This window comes from Oncorhynchus kisutch, linkage group LG23 (assembly GCF_002021735.2).
Source record: "Oncorhynchus kisutch isolate 150728-3 linkage group LG23, Okis_V2, whole genome shotgun sequence".
In the NCBI taxonomy this organism is placed as follows: Eukaryota; Metazoa; Chordata; class Actinopteri; order Salmoniformes; family Salmonidae; genus Oncorhynchus; species Oncorhynchus kisutch.
Genome location: NC_034196.2, coordinates 29,256,426 through 29,276,108, shown reverse-complemented (window position 1 = coordinate 29,276,108; position 19,683 = coordinate 29,256,426). Strand labels below are relative to the sequence as shown.

Sequence of the window (19,683 nt, the reverse complement as noted above, 5' to 3'; positions counted from 1 at the left end):
CTGATCTAGGGTCAGTTTATTTTCGGATGTAAGCATTGTACATGTATTGAGGTAGGTGAAATATGAGCCTAGATCAGTCACAATTACTTGTAAACTTCTGTGAAGTTGTGTCACGCTCTGGGCTGGTATTTTCTAAGTGTGATCATTGGGACGTCCCTACCACTGCTAAGATGGTCCTCATAAATAAATAACCAACACTATTGCATTATTGTAGTACATATATTTGAGTCAAAATCTGCATCTATAAATTAAATATACATTTTTTGTTTGAACACAAATAGGCTTACATTTATGACCACAGACAACCCGCCTCCTAATGTGTGGTTAAACATGTCTATAACACCTCTATTACCACCATCACTGGAGCCCCTCGGGGGTGCGTGCTCAGTCCCCTCCTGTACTCCCTGTTCAACCATGACTGCATGGCCAGACTCCAACACCATCATTAAGTTTGCAGACGACACAACAGTGGTAGGCCTGATCACCAACAATGAGACAGCCTATGGGGAGGAGGTCAGAGACCTGGCCGGGTGGTGCCAAAATAACAACCTATCCCTCAATGTAACCAAGACTAAGGAGATGATTTTGGACTACAGGAAAAGGAGGCCCGAGCACGCCCCCATTCTCATCGATGGGGCTGTAGTGGAGCAGGTTGAGAGCTTCAAGTTCCTTGGTGTCCACATCACCAATAAACTGGAATGGTCCAAACACACCAAGACAGTTGTGTAGAGGGCACGACAAAGTCTATTCCCCTCAGGAAAAAAAAATATTTGGAATGGGTCCTGAAATCCTCAAAAGGTTCTACAGCTGCAACATTGACTGGTTGCATCACTGCCTGGTACGGCAACTGCTCGGCCTCCGACCGCAAGGCACTACAGAGGGTAGTGTGTACGGCCCAGTACATCACAGGGGCTAAGCTGCCTGCCATCCAGGACCTCTACACCAGGCGGTGTCAGAGGAAGGCCCTAAAAATTGTCAAAGACCCCAGCCACCCCAGTCATAGACTGTTCTCTCTACTACCGCATGGCAAGCTGTACCGGAGTGCCAAGTCTAGGACAAAAAGGCTTCTCAACAGTTTTTACCCAAAACCCTTAAGACTCCTGAACAGGTAATCAAATGGCTACCCGGACTATTTAAAAAATATATATATTTCACCTTTATTTAACCAGGTAGGCTAGTGTAACAGTTTAACTTTAGTTCGTCCCCTCGCCAGGCTCAAACCAGGGACCCGCTGCACACACCAACAACAGTCACCCACCATCGCTCCACCAAAGCCACTGCCCTTGCAGAGCAAGGGGAACAGCTACTTCAGGTCTCAGAGAGAGTGACATCACCGATTGAACCGCTATTAGCGCGCACCACCGCTAACTAACTAGCCATTTCACATCGGTTGCACTAGTTGAGAACAAGTTTTCATTTACAACTGCGGCCTGGCCAAGAATAAAGCAAAGCAGTTTGACACATACAACAACACAGAGTTACACATGGAATAAACAAACATACAGCCAATAATAGAGTAGAAACAATCCATATGCAGTGTGGGCAAATGAGGTGAAAAGGGAGGTAAGGCAATAAATAGGCCTTGGTGGCGAAGTAATTACAATATACCAATTAAACACTGGAGGGATTGATGTGCAGAAGATGAATGTGCAAGTAGAGATACTGGGGTGCAAAGGAGCAAGATAAATAAATAAATACAGTATGGGGATGAGGTAGTTGGATGGGCTATATTATTTGCATTGTGTGCCTCCCCCCAACCCCTCTTTTACGCTGCTGCTACTCTCTGTTTATCATATATGCATAGTCACTTTAACTATACATTCATGTACATACTACCTCAAGTAGCCCGACCAATCAGTGCCCAAGCACATTGGCTAACTGGGCAATCTGCATTATGTCCCGCCACCCACCACCCGCCAACCCCTCTTTTTACGCTTCTGCTACTGTCTGTCCATCATATATGCACAGTCACTTTAACCATATCTACATGTACATACTACCTCAATCAGCCCTACTGTCTGTATATAGCCTCACTACTGTTATTACTCACTGTCTTTTTACTGTTGTTTTTATTTCTTTACTTACCTATTGTTTACCTAAATTAATACCTTCTTTGTTTAAAATTGCATAATTGGTTAGAGCCTGTAAGTAAGAATTTCACTGTAAGGTCTACACCTGTTGTATTCCACGCACGTGACAAATACACTTTGATTTGATTTGATCAACAATGTAACGCCATTCAGATATTCATGGCCAGTTTCCTCCACAGCAAAGGTACACAGGGTACCATTATGCCACATAGGCGTGTGGCTAAAAGTGTGGCAGACAGATAGACCATAATGGAATCCTATTGCTGTGGAATGCTAAGATCTCCCCTGAGTATGGTTAGAAGTGCTTTTAACTGTTGTTAAGTAAATTATATAGTTATAGATTCTCCTCCTTCTCTCTCTCTCTCTTGTAGTGGAGCCCATCTGTGAGGTGGAGTGGTAAGAGGCGGGGTCGTGGGGGCTAAGGAGGAGAGGGAGGGATGAGGGGTTAATTGAGAATTGAACAGTACCCCCTGTATGCACATTCAATTCTCAATTACACCATGACCGTCAGGACACATACATTTCCCGAAAGAAGAGGGATGCGGGTGGATACTAGTTGATTATTTCAGCATAGTCCCCTAGACCCTTCTATCGGTATAGTTAATATTATCTAACCACAATGCATGATGGCTATTCTGACACAATGTTGATGGATGAATGAAACCTTTAATTAAGCTTATGGAGACAAAAGATAGACCTGGGCCTGGCCAAAGTAAAATAAATACACTGTTTAATCGACATAATCGCTCCCTCTTCTATTGTCTTCTTCCTGCCCTCCTCACCCCCCCTCCTCTTCCTCAGCTCCTCTCACCGCTCAGTCAGATTCTGATACAAGTTTTATTTCATTTTTAACAGCATGGAAGGTCAATAAAATATGCAAGGTAAATACATTACATTTTAAGTCAAGAATATAGAATAAAGTTCAGAACAATTTGATTCACTAGTCCTTAATGCTCTTTCTTCGACCCTGGACAAGCTTGGTGTGGGATGAGTGCTTAGTGTGGGTTGAGTGCTTGGTGTGGGTTGAGTGCTTGATGTGGGATGAGTGCTTGGTGTGGGTTGAGTGCTTGATGTGGGATGAGTGCTTGGTGTGGGTTGAGTACTTGATGTGGGATGAGTGCTTGGTGTGGGTTGAGTGCTTGATGTGGGATGAGTGCTTGGTGTGGGATGAGTGCTTGGTGTGGGTTGAGTGCTTGGTGTGGGTTGAGAAGTGTGAAGCTCTTCACCACACATATTATATACGGTCCCCCTCGTCTTCTCTGGTCCTGCTGGACAAAGGCCTGGGTCAGGGAGGGTCAGGCCTACTGGTGACATCTGCTAATTGTCCCAGTGGGCCGGCCACTCTTCTCCCCTCAATACCAACCGCTCTGCAGGGGGTCGCTGCTTGGATGACGCTGGGAGATGCCATCCTGTTATCCCACCTTTACGATCTGGCCTGCTCCACAGGGGGCATTTATACCCCTCATGTACCCCCCCAGAATGACTCTTCATGTTGGACCTTCTCATCCCCCATTTACTCACTCGCTGGAGACTACAGATTAGTAGAAGTCATATTACTCATGTATGGCTAAGGACAGGACTATTAATAAGGCTTTATAGTGCTTTTATAGAGCCTTCCTGATAGACGATTCAGATATCTCGCATGTAGGCTGCAAAGAATGTACAGTACATTTATTTGGAAGAGGACTGATAGACTGTACTGCGCTGCACCACCTAAACAGCACTTGGGTCATTCCACCAATTCGGTGCCTTTTGAAAACAACGTTTGATTTCACCGAATTTTAACATTCCTTCATAAAGAGCACATGTTAATCTTCATTAAAAAACGTTTTTAAACAGTTCTCCCCATCTTAAGAGGTTAAATTTAAAAAATGACTATAGTAGGTGCCTATCAAGAGACAGATAAAGTAACAGGGTTGACCATAACAGGGTTTACGATTTAATCTTGAATCAGCCATGAATCCCCCTCGTGAACATGGGAATAGAAGCTTGATGTGTGAAACAGGGTGTGGCAATTGAATGCAAGCTTCATAATTGTTACATTTCTAGCCTGTCTATATATATATGGGTAGCACAGGGTTGACGTGTTAGGTTCAATCCACTCAGTTTTCCACCACAGCTCACCTGCTTTTACACTAGGATTTTACTATTAGGTGTTCAATGTTTATTTAAAAATATATATTTAAAAGGGATAGTTTCGCCATATTAAAGTGAGGGACAGACTTGTGGTCAATATTAATTATTTAGAGTCTAAGACATTGGGGGAGAAGGGGGTGCTAAACTGACATAATGGAATTGTTTTAAGATGGTCATACTATGGATTATTTAGGTATCTGATTTAGAATTTTAGGACCCTTTAGGTATCACAAAAATATAGATATATTTTCTTGGGTAAAATATAGATTTTGGCCTTTACTACTAAAGTCCATAGAAACGCATTGAATAAAACATTCAGAAATGGCAAAAAGGACAGTCCAAAAATAAAATACAAAAACAAGGTTTTGAAGTGTCTGTCATAAATCTAGGAGATATTTATTTTAAACTCTGGAAATATATATATATTTTTTTAGACATATTTAACCCATTCTTTTGGTAGGAACAAAACTACCTTCATACTTCCATTTTTCCCCAATTTTTTTCAGACCAGTCCCGTAACACTTGTTGAGGTCAGAGAGCAAAACAGAGAACACCACCATATCCGTGAAAATCTCCCCTTTCCAAAACAGTTCGGACGCTACCAAACAGAAGTAGGCACATCAACTGTACCGAGTTCAGACTAGTTTCCTGAAAACTTGTGGGGTTCGTAGAGCAAAACGGAACATCATCGTCTGTTTGTGAGAATCTCCCCTTTCCATAGAGTGGTCAAAACTGTTTGGACGCTACAGATGTTTTCGTGAGAAGACTGATTTTCAGATGTCTCATGCTCTGTCAAACACCTCTCTAGCTCTACCACCGATCACCACAGATGTAGAAGTGAGACACTGACAGATGCTGTCGATTGAGATGCATCCAATGCAAAAACCAGATATCTATAGCTTAAATGTATGGATTTTGATGGCAATTTTTTGTTATGTAACTAGATTACCGAGTAGGGGGTATATTAGAGGGCACTTAATTTAATATAACAGGCTTTTAACTTTTTATTGCTGCACAATTTCTACTTGAAATATCAAAGGGACGCAAAAGGCACTAATTTCGGGGAACAACCCACTTATCCAATGTGCACATATCAGTGGGATTTATTATTATACAAACTTCCCCGTGGATCTCTCTGTGGTCATATTATGCTATGTGGTTGATGTTGCTTCTATGGTTTGTTTGAGAGATGAAAGATACTAAGAGATTTTACATAAAAGTATGTGGATTGGGTTGAAATCTAGCCTACAGTCCACAATAGGATAGTAATAGGTTCCCACTTCGAGCCTGCCAGGTATACTTGGAAACAGTGGAGAGAAAATGATACACCAATGAAGAACACATTTGGAGAACTGTTATCAAGGGATTCTGAAACGATGTGTTCTAACAGTAGGCTACAACAGCACAAATTACGACAGGAAAATAAGCTCCAAGTTAACTAATAGGCACAAAATGCTTTAGTTAGGTCTTAAGTTTCATACTGTTGAGCAGACAGATGGGCTATTGCACTCATAATCGTGTTAGTTGTAAATGTGTGGACCTCTAATCATAGCTAAGTGTTTGTGTGATTAGACTCACTACAAAGCTATACATTTTAACCACATCCAATAAAAAACACAAATGTTTCTATTGATATTCGTGCACAAGTGAAGCAGCATCACTTTCACTCTGAGAGGAGTCGATTACTTAGAATGACAACCAGAGTTCACGTGTCCTACCAGCGAAAAATCACACAATTGCAAATAATGACAAGCCAAACGACAAAAAGGAACACGGTTGTAAAGAAAACGGCACATTTTAACCAGATGCTCTGCAATAAATAACCGAGACATCTGAGAGCGCTCATTAGCATTTTAAAGTGCCCGCGCAGGGGTTCCTTCTTCCACGCACTCGGCCAGTGTTGTTTGTTCGTGTGTGTGTCCGTGCGTGTTGCGCGCGCCAAATTATGCACGCAGGAAGGAGCACGTGTTTTTTCTTGCAGAGCGCAGCCGTGCACTTGTATTTGTGGAAATGTTAATTTTATGCGGGGGAGCGGTGTGTGCTTGATCTGTATAAATTGAGGGGCGCCAGGGCAACAAGAATCAGACACGGGGATGTAAGGTGGCGCGCGCAGTGGTACTCGAGTTATCTACCACCTCCTTCACTGAAAAACGTGAGCATTTTCGTCCAAATTTACACAACAGATAATTAAAATGCAGCCAGAAAAGTTGTCACAGGTTAGCAGAACCTCTTTCTCTGTAGCAGACATCATGGATCCGTCTAAATTCACTGGGAGTCCAAGCAGTACCCACCTGAGCCATGGTTCAACTGCTGAGAGTGATGCTGCAAGACAGACCACAGGTAGGAGTGTTCAGTTATTATAACAATTTCTTTCGAAAACGTAAAGGGTTTAAAAGCCATTTACTTTCTAGTTATATTTTATAAATAAATATTATCCTTAGATTGAGATATAGGGTTGATGCAGAAGTTTAGTTTATAGGCATGGCCTAGTACTGCTACAGTTGATACAGTAGTATTAGTTATTTCCCAGAAGGCAGTGTTGAGTTATATATTTTTGGCCCAGCCCTCAACAATGAACTTTTAACATTATTCTTTATCAGCATTCAACCCATATCATCATAACTGCAGATTAGAATGGTTGAGGTCCTTCTCTAAACTCACTATTTTAATATTCAGGTGGGGCAGCCATTCCAGAAAGCCATTCCAAGAGAGTAGAATTCCCAAGTGGTCCAGCAGCCAGTAAATGCTCCACCACAGTGGACTCAGTGGAAAGGGAGTCTCACCCTGCATCTGTGTGCCGTAGCCTGGAGAGGTCAAAGGGCAAGTCACGGCGGGTTCGGACAGCGTTCACCTTGGATCAACTACACATTCTAGAACGTAGTTTCCACAGCAGCCACTACCTGTCTGTGTTCGAGCGCTACGCCATCGCCTTGATGCTCTGTCTCACAGAGACCCAGGTTAAGATCTGGTTCCAGAACCGACGCACCAAGTGGAAGAAAGAGTGTGAGGGGAAAGGGCTGCCTGAGCAGCAGCTCCAGTGTGGGGTCAGATACCCCTCACCTCCTCCTATCTATCCTACAACCTTTCCACTGTACAACAAAATGCATTTTCACCAGGGACCACAGATTAAAATGTTCACGCCACCAACCTTCCTCACTCCACAATACAACCATCATAAATTTTAGATGAGAACATTTTCAATCAGATTGAGCTCACAGTTTAGACACTATAACCTGCTATGTCAGCCGGTCATGGGTGCATCTCAGCCACACTCAAGGTACTCAACGATATCATAACCGCCATCGATAAAAGACAGTACTGTGCAGCCGTCTTCATCGACCTTGCCAAGGCTTTCGACTCTGTCAATCACCATATTCTTATCGGCAGACTCAGGAGCCTTGGTTTTTCGGATGACTGCCTTGCCTGGTTCACCAATTACTTTGCAGACAGAGTTCAGTGCGTCAAATCGGAGGGCATGCTGTCTGGTCCTCTGGCAGTCTCTATGGGGGTGCCACAGGGTTCAATTCTCGGGCCGACTCTTTTCTCTGTGTATATCAATGATGTTGCTCTTGCTGCAGGCGATTCCCTGATCCACCTCTACGCAGACGACACCATTCTATATACTTTCGGCCCGTCTTTGGACACTGTGCTATCTAACCTCCAAACAAGCTTCAATGCCATACAACACTCCTTCCGTGGCCTCCAACTGCTCTTAAACGCTAGTAAAACCAAATGCATGCTTTTCAACCGGTCGCTGCCTGCACCCGCATGCCCGACTAGCATCACCACCCTGGATGGTTCCGACCTAGAATATGTGGACGTCTATAAGTACCTAGGTGTCTGGCTAGACTGCAAACTCTCCTTCCAGACTCATATCAAACATCTCCAATCGAAAATCAAATCAAGAGTCGGCTTTCTATTCCGCAACAAAGCCTCCTTCACTCACGCCGCCAAGCTTACCCTAGTAAAACTGACTATCCTACCGATCCTCGACTTCGGCGATGTCATCTACAAAATGGCTTCCAACACTCTACTCAGCAAACTGGATGCAGTTTATCACAGTGCCATCCGTTTTGTCACTAAAGCACCTTATACCACCCACCACTGCGACTTGTATGCTCTAGTCGGCTGGCCCTCGCTACATATTCGTCGCCAGACCCACTGGCTCCAGGTCATCTACAAGTCCATGCTAGGTAAAGCTCCGCCTTATCTCAGCTCACTGGTCACGATGGCAACACCCATCCGTAGCACGCGCTCCAGCAGGTGTATCTCACTGATCATCCCTAAAGCCAACACCTCATTTGGACGCCTTTCGTTCCAGTACTCTGCTGCCTGTGACTGGAACGAATTGCAAAAATCGCTGAAGTTGGAGACTTTTACCTCCCTCACCAACTTCAAACATCTGCTATCTGAGCAGTTAACCGATCGCTGCAGCTGTACATAGTCTATTGGTAAATAGCCCACCCTTTTTCACCTACCTCATCCCCATACTGTTTTTATTTATTTACTTTTCTGCTCTTTTGCACACCAATATCTCTACCTGTACATGACCATCTGATCATTCATCACTCAGTGTTAATCTGCAAAATTGTAATTATTTGCCTACCTCCTCATGCCTTTTGCACACATTGTATATAGACTCCCCCTTTGTTTTCTACTGTGTTATTGACTTGTTAATTGTTTACTCCATGTGTAACTCTTTGTTGTCTGCTCACACTGCTATGCTTTATCTTGGCCAGATCGCAGTTGCAAATGAGAACTTGTTCTCAACTAGCCTACCTGGTTAAATAAAGGTGTTCTCAACTTGCCTACCTGGTTAAATAAAGGTGTTCTCAACTAGCCTACCTGGTTAAATAAAGGTGTTCTCAACTAGCCTACCTGGTTAAATAAAGGTGTTCTCAACTAGCCTACCTGGTTAAATAAAGGTGAAAAAAAAAATAGAAAAAAAATAAAGGTATTTGTGCAATGTAATAGGCCACTGTAAATTAATATCAGTATTTATGAGTTACTATTTATGTGTTATTTAAAAGCCATTGGAAAACTATGTCAATCTATTCCATATGCCGAAGGATTATTGCTGTGAAATGTTAAATGATAGGGTTATTTTCTTATTGTTAAAAGGTGTTAACTTATTTGGATGTTATGTCCATACACAAAGGTTAAATATTTTTGTACTGTACCAATAGTGTTCTTCTTCACAATTTTAAAGAAGTTTAAAAAAAATCTATCTTGAATGATTTATTATGCAAAAAAGACACAAACACAAGTGACCACACACACACACACACACACACACACACAGAGGAGATGAAGGAAGACAGATGTGGAGTGGATATGATAGTAATAGCTGTCAATTCTAGCAGTTTCCTGGTCTCTGAGATGAGAAACAGCAGCACTCATAGAGGATGATGAGAAAGCATACAATCAGACCAGCAGGAGCACGCACACAAACACACACACACACTGGATTCGTCCAGCCAGGGCACATCTGTTTGCAATCCATCATATGCTCTCTGTTAGCCGCAGATGTCAGAGAGCCATCAGTTATCTCTAGATTAAACAGTGTAGGTTTTTACATTTAAAAAATATATAGAGCTATATATAAAAAATATTTAAAAAAAAACTGTAATACTACTAGCCACCTAGCAATTTTATGAAGTAGGCTTTAGCCCATATAGATTCCCAATCTCCCAACCTCATAACTAGCTACCAAGAAACCATTTCAGGCTATCAATCAAGTTAGAGTAGCTAGCTTGTCTAACAATCTTAGCTGGCATGCTTGCTGGCAAGGTTGGTAGACTTTAGAAAAGCAAGCAATAACTAAACGTTCTGAATAAGACTCACATTCCTTCCAATCTGTTACCCAGATTTTAGCAGCCATGCAGAGAAGCATATTTTGTTTATTTAAAAAAAAGAAGCACAAGTCAGGAGGATACAGACAGCTCAAGATATGCCTAGATACGCAGAAAAATATATAGATATTTTTTAAACAGAGAATTAGACATAATGATTATGGCACAAGATTGCAGGAAAAAGCACAGTACTTTGTGCCCTTTTAGATTTTGGGGGAGCATGACACCCCTGGACTCTATCACCCTCATTCTCTGTATCACATTCACTGACAGAAATCTTTAAAAAACCGCTGAGCACCCTCAGCAGTCCTACCTCCCACGGTTATGGACGAGAGACAGATACAGATGATACAGTACAGAAAACAGTATGACTGATCGGCCTGGGTGACTGGTCACATGCTACAGTAATTAAGGAGGTTTTTCCATCCATGAGGCTTCGACATTAACATACTTTCCAAATCATAAACTATACAGGAATGCACAAGTGTAACTTTAATACATTATCATATTAACAACAATTGAGAATAAGGTACGTAGAGCTAAGTACATAGACTGCTGGATTGCCTTCCAGAGCTCAAAGCATTAATGTTCACTGACTTTTGATGATCTATGAATAGCAGCTTTCTATCTTCTGTTTGTACATCAGATCAGATGTGTGTTCATTGATGCATGGCCTTGATGAAGTCAAGATGACCGTCCTGCTAACACTGCAGGCTGGCTCAGTGCTCCAGACTAGAAATAAAGAAAGTAGATATTCCAGCACATCTGGTGTAGAAGTAGAATGCTTAGATATCACAGCACATCTGACTGTCATAACTACAATATCATAGAAGAAATAACTCTGGAACTTAGTGGCCACCAGACTCAGTAGTCTCCAGCATGAGTTGTCAGTGTGATTACTGTAGGGGGCATACTTAATCTGTTAACTAGAAGATAAAGTCTCAGAGGAATGAATAGCAATAAACACATTAATATGTTATTACTGTTTATTGTCATATTTTATCACAGATATCAACTTAAACCTCTGGGGCCATTCTCATTCAATGTTTCTAGCCTGAACCCAGTCTTAAGCAAAGACCTCACAAGGAATCAGATGCAACCCACCACTAGGTCCCGACCCACCATTGGTAACCAGTGTAAAGTCGTATTTTTTTAGCGAATTCACTTCCAGTTCACACCCTTCTTTCACACTCTTATCTCTCTTTTTCTCTCTTTATCTTCTGTTTTCCACTTGAGAGCAGAGAAGGAGACAGGGACAGGTCCTGACATCTCTGTATGACCTGGAGGCATGTGGAGCTGAGCTGGGTTGTTTGGGTCAGTGTGTGTGTGGGAGTGTGTGTGTGTGTGTGTGTGTGTGTGTGTGTGTGTGTGTGTGTGTGTGTGTGTGTGTGTGTGTGTGTGTGTGTGTGTGTGTGTGTGTGCGTGCGTGCGTGCGTGCGTGCGTGCGTGCGTGCGTGTGTGTGCATGTGTGTTTTACCAGGTCTGCTAAAACACTTATTCCCAACCACACGATTTGGGTACATTCTTAAACATGGAATGAGTTTTCCTCTCCAATAAAATGTTTTCCTTTTTTCTGAACTCATTGAAAAATGGGTCCTGGGTGGATTCAGTAGACTGACTCACATTTGTCTTTTTGTTGCAAGAGTATAGTACTTACTCTGGAAATTAATTATTGTCAACTTCTGCATTTAAATGTTTTTCTAAATTATTCTCTCTCTCTCTCTCTCTCTCTCTCTCTCTCTCTGTCCCCTCTCCCCTGCAACGTGACATGTGGAAGACCCCCTCCCCTATGTTGAGTGTGAGAGAAGGAGATGGGGTGCCTGCGGAGGAGTGAGAGGGCGAGGAAAGACGGGAGCCAGGAGGTGTGCTGTGTTACTGCTGCTGAGACTCCAGACTCCTGCATGCGTCTGTGTTTCCTTTCTTCGTTCTCTGCCAGGAGACTGCTTTAAAGCCCTGAGCCCACAGCTCTTTCCTGCTCCACCACCAAACAGGCCTGCGCTCTGTACACATCTGCACACCAAACCTTTCACCGCAGCTTTCTACAAACCGCAGCTTTCTACAAACCGCAGCTTTCTACAAACCAAAGCATTCTACACACCAAAGCATTCTACACACCAAAGTTTTATACAAATTTTCTTTCAGACTCCACGGCTACTGGAAGGAACCAACCAGAACTCATCTCTTCAAGCTCTCAGAGACTCTACAAGACAGACTGACTCCAACTGAGACTTCTTCTACACCTGAGGACTGTTGTTCGATGTTCTGTGTTGTTGCCCGTCTAGCAAATGCAAGTCATCTGTTAGCTGACGGTTCTGACTGGTCTGTGTGAGAGACTGGGGGTGGCCTGGGGCCTTTTGTGCTTCACTGAAACAGGAGTTGGGCCATTTGGCCTGCAACCTTTTCTTTGTTTTGTTGGTGCAAGCAGAGTAACTGAGGAAGCTTCTCTTGCCTTCCTAGAGCTGGGGTCAGGTTCCACTGCCAGTGCTGCTCTTGGTAAATCTGGTTTAAGCTGTAGGCTGATTTAGTCCGGTCCTGCTTCTGAGTGTAGTAAGACGATGAGGGGGGCATTGTTGGGTTTGTCGGTGTCTCTGGCCCTCTGTTGCTGTGTTCTAGGCTGGGATGGAGGTGTAGAGGGACAGGACACCACAGGTGTCCAGACACAGGTAAGACAGGCTGGACCTGTGGATCATGGGAGACAGTGGGAGGAAGAGAGAGAGGACGTTATGATGGACGACCCTGGTACGGAGGTGGAGGAGATCAAACCAAAGAAGAAGAAATCCATAGAGGAGGTGGAGGCAGGTAAGAGGTGACTCCATTAGTTCTTGTTCTCCTCCTCTTCTTCTTCTTCTTTGTCCTTTATCCTTTTCTTGACTGTATATTCATGGAGGTCCATCAACTAGCCATCCCTGTTACAACCTCTTGGGGACAAACTTACCAAACACTTGGCCCAGTTTTCCCTTGTTAGAGTATGTTCACTAACATGCGTGGAGACCTTGACCTTGAGCTATTAACAGAGATGAACGTGGTCTAGTAGAGCTCACAGCTGCATGTGTCACACACTGATGAGCTACAGACGGATCTTAATTTGATCACTCTTTTGTTGATGAGAAATGTCCTGCACAGCAGGAAATACAAACTTGCAGTGTACTTGAGTTTTTAAAAGTTTTCTAAAGTTTGTTGTTTCCACATTTACATTTCAGACTAGATTTGCCCTAACAAAAACTGTATCAACCCCTACAAAGATGTCCGTTAATTATAATCCACATAATAATTCACATTTCCTGTTGCTGCAGGATTATTTCCTTTCTGTAGCAAACTGGCTCAAATTAAGATCCTACATCAGTACAGACACACGGCTGTGTTCAAGTTGCAAGTTTTAATGTCACGTGCACATGTACAGTGAAATGCCTTTCTTGCAAACTCTAAGTAAGGTGACTAGGCATCAAGATATATGATGGACAGAGTAGCAGAAGTTTATATGATGCTTGTACGTGAGTGTGTGTGCGTTGGTGTAGATTCAGAATAAATATGTCTGCATGTTATGTGTGTGTTAGAGTGTCAGTATGCGTGAGTGGGTAGAGTCCTGTGAGTATGCATAGAGACAGTGCCACATATAAAATACAAGGGTCAACTCAGATAGTTTGATTAGCCATTTTGTTAGCTGTTATGACTTAGGGATAGAAGCTGTTCAGGAACCTGTTGGTGTGGCTAGAGCATTTAACGATTTTACGGGCCTTCCCCACAGCCTGATATAGAGGTCCTGGATGGCAGGGAGCTCAGCCCCAGGGATGTACTGGGCTGTCCGTACCACCCTCTGTAGCACCATGCGATTGAAGGCAGTGCTGTTGCATAACAAGCAGTGATGCAGCCAGTCAAGATGCTCACAATAGTGAGTGCAGCTGTATAACATTTTTGAGGATTTGAGGGCCCATGCCAAACCTTTTTAACCTCCTGAGGGTGAAGAAACCATTTTAAGTCCTTAGTAATTAGGACACTGAGGAACTTGACGCTCTCAACCCCCTCAACTGCAGCCCCGTCATTTTGGATGGGGGGCGTACTCGCCCCCCGTTTCCTATATTTCACGATCAGCTCCTTGGTCTTACTGACGTTGTGGGAGAAGATGTTGACCCGGCACCACACTGCCAGGTCACAGACCTCCTCCCTGTAGTAATGGCGCCAGAGGGGATGACTGGCGCTTGACGGGCTCAAAACCAACTGTGCAATTATTATTTTTGCATTGTTTGTAACTTATTTTGTACATAATGTTGCTGCTACATAATGTTGCTGCTACTGATTACCAACAATGACGAGACAGCCTACAGGGAAGAGGTGAGGGCCCTGGGAGTGTGGTGCCAGGAAAATAACCTCTCAATCAACAAAACAAAGGAGCTGATTGTGGACTTCAAGCAACAGCAGAGGGAGCAACCCCCTATCCACATCGACGGGACCGCAGTGGAGAAGGTGGAAAGCTTAAAGTTCCTCGGCGTACACATCACTGACAAACTGAAATGATCCACCCATACAGACAGTGTGTTGGTGAAGAAGGCGCAACCTCAGGACCCACAAGATATTTGGTTTGGCACCTAAAACCCTCACAAAGTTTTACAGATGCACAATTGAGAGCATCCTGTCGGGCTATTTCACCGCCTGGTACAGCAACTGCACTGCCTGCATCCGCAGGGCTTTCCAGAGGGTGGTGGAGTCTGCCCAAAGCATCACTGGGGGCAAACTACCTGCTCTCCAGGACACCTACAGCACCCAATGTCACAGGAAGGCCAAAAAGATAATCAAGGACAACAACTATCCGAGCCACTACCTGTTCACCGCTATCATCCAGAAGGCGAGGTCAGTACAGGTGCATCAAAGCTGGGACCGAGAAACTTAAAAACAGCTTCTAACTCAAGGCCATCTGACTGTTAAACAGCCATTACTAGAACCTTAGAGGCTGCTGCCCTAGATAGACTTGAAATGACTGGCCACTTTATTAATGGAACACTAGTCACTTTAATAATGTTTACATATTTTGCATTACTCATCTCATCTCATTTTTATTTATTTATTTATTTCACCTTTATTTAACCAGGTAGGCAAGTTGAGAACAAGTTCTCATTTACAATTGCGACCTGGCCAAGATAAAGCAAAGCAGTTCGACACATACAATGACACAGAGTTACACATGGAGTAAAACAAACATACAGTCAATAATGCAGTATAAACAAGTCTATATACGATGTGAGCAAATGAGGTGAGATAAGGTAGGTAAAGGCAAAAAAAGGCCATGGTGGCAAAGTAAATACAATATAGCAAGTAAAACACTGGAATGGTAGATTTGCAGTGGAAGAATGTGCAAAGTAGAAATACAAATAATGGGGTGCAAAGCAGCAAAATAAATAAATAAATAAAATAAATACAGTAGGGAAAGAGGTAGTTGTTTGGGCTAAATTATAGGTGGGCTATGTACAGGTGCAGTAATCTGTGAGCTGCTCTGACAGTTGGTGCTTAAAGCTAGTGAGGGAGATAAGTGTTTCCAGTTTCAGAGATTTTTGTAGTTCGTTCCAGTCATTGGCAGCAGAGAACTGGAAGGAGAGGCGGCCAAAGAAAGAATTGGTTTTGGGGGTGACCAGAGAGATATACCTGCTGGAGCACATGCTACAGGTGGGTGATGCTATGGTGACCAGCGAGCTGAGATAAAGGGGGACTTTACCTAGCAGGGTCTTGTAGATGACATGGAGCCAGTGGGTTTGGCGACGAGTATGAAGCGAGGGCCAGCCAACGAGAGCGTACAGGTCGCAATGGTGGGTAGTATATGGGGCTTTGGTGACAAAATGGATTGCACTGTGATAGACTGCATCCAATTTGTTGAGTAGGGTATTGGAGGCTATTTTGTAAATGACATCGCCGAAGTCGAGGATTGGTAGGATGGTCAGTTTTACAAGGGTATGTTTGGCAGCATGAGTGAAGGATGCTTTGTTGCGAAATAGGAAGCCAATTCTAGATTTAACTTTGGATTGGAGATGTTTGATGTGGGTCTGGAAGGAGAGTTTACCGTCTAACCAGACACCTAGGTATTTGTAGTTGTCCACGTATTCTAAGTCAGAGCCGTCCAGAGTAGTGATGTTGGACAGGCGGGCAGGTGCAGGCAGTGATCGGTTGAAGAGCATGCATTTAGTTTTACTTGTATTTAAGAGCAATTGGAGGCCACGGAATGAGAGTTGTATGGCATTGAAGCTTGCCTGGAGGGTTGTTAACACAGTGTCCAAAGAAGGGCCATAAGTATACAGAATGGTGTCGTCTGCGTAGAGGTGGATCAGAGACTCACCAGCAGCAAGAGCGACATCATTGATGTATACAGAGAAGAGAGTCGGTCCAAGAATTGAACCCTGTGGCACCCCCATAGAGACTGCAAGAGGTCCGGACAGCAGACCCTCCGATTTGACACACTGAACTCTATCAGAGAAGTAGTTGGTGAACCAGGCAAGGCAATCATTTGAGAAACCAAGGCTGTCGAGTCTGCCGATGAGGGTGTGGTGATTGACAGAGTTGAAAGCTTTGGCCAGATCAATGAATACGGCTGCACAGTAATGTTTCTTATTGATGGCGGTTAAGATATCTTTTAGATATCGTCATATGTACAGTTGAAGTCGGAAGTTTACATACACTTAGGTTGGAGGCATTAAAACTTGTTTTTCAACCAATCCACACATTTCTTGTTAACAAACTATAGTTTTGGCAAGTCGGTTAGGGCATCTACTTTGTGCATGACACAAGTAATTTTTCCAACAATTGTTTACAGGCAGATATTTTCACTTATAATTCACTGCATCACAATTCCAGTGGGTCAGACATTTACATACACTAAGTTGACTGTGCCTTTAAACAGCTTGGAAAATTCCAGAAAATGATGTCATGGCTTTAGAAGCTTCTGATAGGCTAATTGACATAATTTGAGTCAATTGGAGGAGTACCTGTGGATGTATTTCAAATGCCTACCTATAAACTCAGTGCCTCTTTGCTTGACATCATGGGAAAATCAAAATAAATCAGCCCAAAACATTGTAGACTTCCACAAGTCTCATTTATCCTTGGGAGTAATTTCCAAATGCCTTAAGGTACCACGTTCATCTGTACAAACAATAGTACGCAAATATAAACACTGTGGGACCACGAAGTCATACTGCTCAGGAAGGAGATGTGTTCTGTCTCCTAGACATGAACGTACTTTGGTGCAAAAAGTGCAAATCAATCCCAGAACAACAGCAAAGGACCTTGTGAAGATGCTGGAGGAAACAGGTACAAAAGTATCTATTTCCACAGTAAAATGAGTCCCATATCGACATAACCTTGAAAGCCGAAGAACACCATCCCAACCGTGAAGCATGGGGGTGGCAGCATCATGTTGTGGGGGTGCTTTGCTGCAGGAGGGGCTGGTGCACTTCACAAAATAGATGGCTTCATGAGGGAGGAAAATTATGTGGATATATTGAAGCAGCATTTCAAGACATCAGTCAAGAAGTTAAAGCTTGGTCGCAATTGGGTCTTCCAAATGGACAATGACCTCAAGTATACTTCCAAAGTTGTGGCAAAATGCCTTAAGGACAACAAAGTCAAGGTATTAGAGTGGCCATCACAAAGCCTGACCTCAATGCTATAGAAAATTTGTGGTCAGAACTGAAAAAGCGTGTGCTAGCAAGGAGGCCTACAAACCTGACTGTTACACCCGCTCTGTCAGGAGGAATGGGCCAAAATTCACCCAACTTATTGTGGGTGTCACGCCTTGGTCATAGTGTTTTGTGTTTTCGTTATATATTTTGGTCAGGCCAGGGTGTGACATGGGTTTATGTTATTGTATTTCGTATTGGGGTTTGTAGTATTTGGGATCGCGGCTGATTAGGGGTGTTGTATAGGCTTGGCTGCCTGAGGCAGTTCTCAATCAGCAGTCAGGTGATTCTCGTTGCCTCTGATTGGGAACCGTATTTAGGTAGCCTGAGTTTCGCTTTGTCTTTCGTGGGTGATTGTTCCTGTCTCTGTGTAGTGTTCACCAGATAGGCTGTATTAGGTTTCACGTTCCGTTTGTTGTTTTTTTGTATTTATCGTTATTTCATGTACCGTCACTTTTTTCATTAAAGACATGAGTAACCACCACGCTGCATTTCGGTCCTCTCTTTCAACAAACGAAGAACGCCGTTACAGTGGGAAGCTTGTTGAAGGCTTCCCGAAACGTTTGACCCAGGTTAAACAATTTAAAGGCAATGCTACCAAATACTAATTGAGTGTATGTAAACTTCTGACTCACTGGGAATGTGATGAAATAAATAAAAGCTGAAATAAATAATTCTCTCTAATATTATTCTGACATTTCACATTCTTAAAATAAAGTGGTGATCCTAACTGACCTAAGACAGGGAATGTTTACTAGGATTCATGAATTATGAAAAACTGAGAATGTATTTGGCTAAGGTGTATGTAAACTTTCAACTTCAAGTGTATATACTGTATTCTATTCTATTCTACTGTATTTTAGTCTATGCCGCTCTGACATAACTCGTCCAAATATTTATATATTCTTAATTCCATTCCTTTACTTTAGATTTGTGTGCATTGTGTGTATTTTTATGAAATTGTTAGATATTGCTTGTTAGATATTACTGCACTGTTGGAGCTAGAAACTCAAGCATTTCACTACACCCGCAATAACATTTGATAAACATGTGTATGTGACCAATAACATTGGATTTGATTTGCTACTGTCTCGCATGACTGAAAATACCTTCTGGACATCAGAATAGCGATTACACACCTCGAACTGCACAAATATTTCTTCTTTAACGAGTCTGACGCAAGGAATATACTGCTTTCTTGAGACCAGGCCCGAATGCCCATCCTTTGCGTGAAGAAAAGACGGAGAAAAAGGGGGCGGAGGTCAGGGTGCCTTGTGAGAATTTGTAGGCGAGTGAGTAAACCTCCACTTGTCTCACCGTGATCTGTTTCACCTGTCCTTGTGCTTGTCTCTACCCCTTCCAGGTGTCGCTTATTATCCCTGGTGTATTTATCCCTGTGTTTCCTGTCTCTCTGTGCCAGTTCGTCTTGTTTGTCAAGTCAACCAGCGTTTTTGTGTCTGACCACTCTGCCTGCCCTGACATCGAGCCTGCCTATCGTCTTGTACCGTTTGGACTCTGACCTGCTTTATGAACTCTCGCATGTACCCAACCTGCCTTTTGCCTACCCCTTTTGCTATAATAAATATCGGAGCTCAAACAGCTGCCTCCTGTGTCTGTATTTGGGTCTCGCCTTGTGCCCTTATACCACTACCATCCTTACTATTGGCTAACGTGCAATCATTGGAAAATATACTGGATGATCTACAATAAAACGTAAAAAACTGTAATATCTTATGTTTCACAGAGTCGTGGCTAAACGACGACATGTATAAATAGAGCTGGCTGGGTTTTCCGTGCATCGGCAAAACAGAGCAGCTACGTCTGGTAAGATAAGGGGCGGGGGAGTGTGTCTATTTGTCAATAACAGCTGGTGCGCGATGTCTAATATTAAAAAAGTATTGAGGTATTGCTCGCCTGAGGTAGAGTACCTCATGATAAGCTGTAGAC

The 19,683-nt window shown here is 43.1% G+C and overlaps 1 protein-coding gene across 4 annotated transcripts in view; it reads left to right on the top strand.

The window, feature by feature from the left end:
* Positions 1–12,039: 12,039 nt before the first annotated feature.
* LOC109868817 (adipocyte enhancer-binding protein 1) overlaps positions 12,040–19,683 on the top strand; it is a 38,901-nt gene continuing 31,257 nt past the window's right edge. For 3 of the 4 annotated variants that reach the window (XM_031802982.1, XM_031802983.1, XM_031802981.1), the window contains exon 1: positions 12,045–12,877. In XM_031802982.1, the coding sequence (XP_031658842.1) occupies positions 12,634–12,877 (244 nt within the window). In that variant the 5' untranslated portion in view covers positions 12,045–12,633. Of the gene's footprint in view, positions 12,878–19,683 lie in introns of all 4 variants that reach the window. The other variant, XM_031802984.1, reaches the window with a different exon arrangement.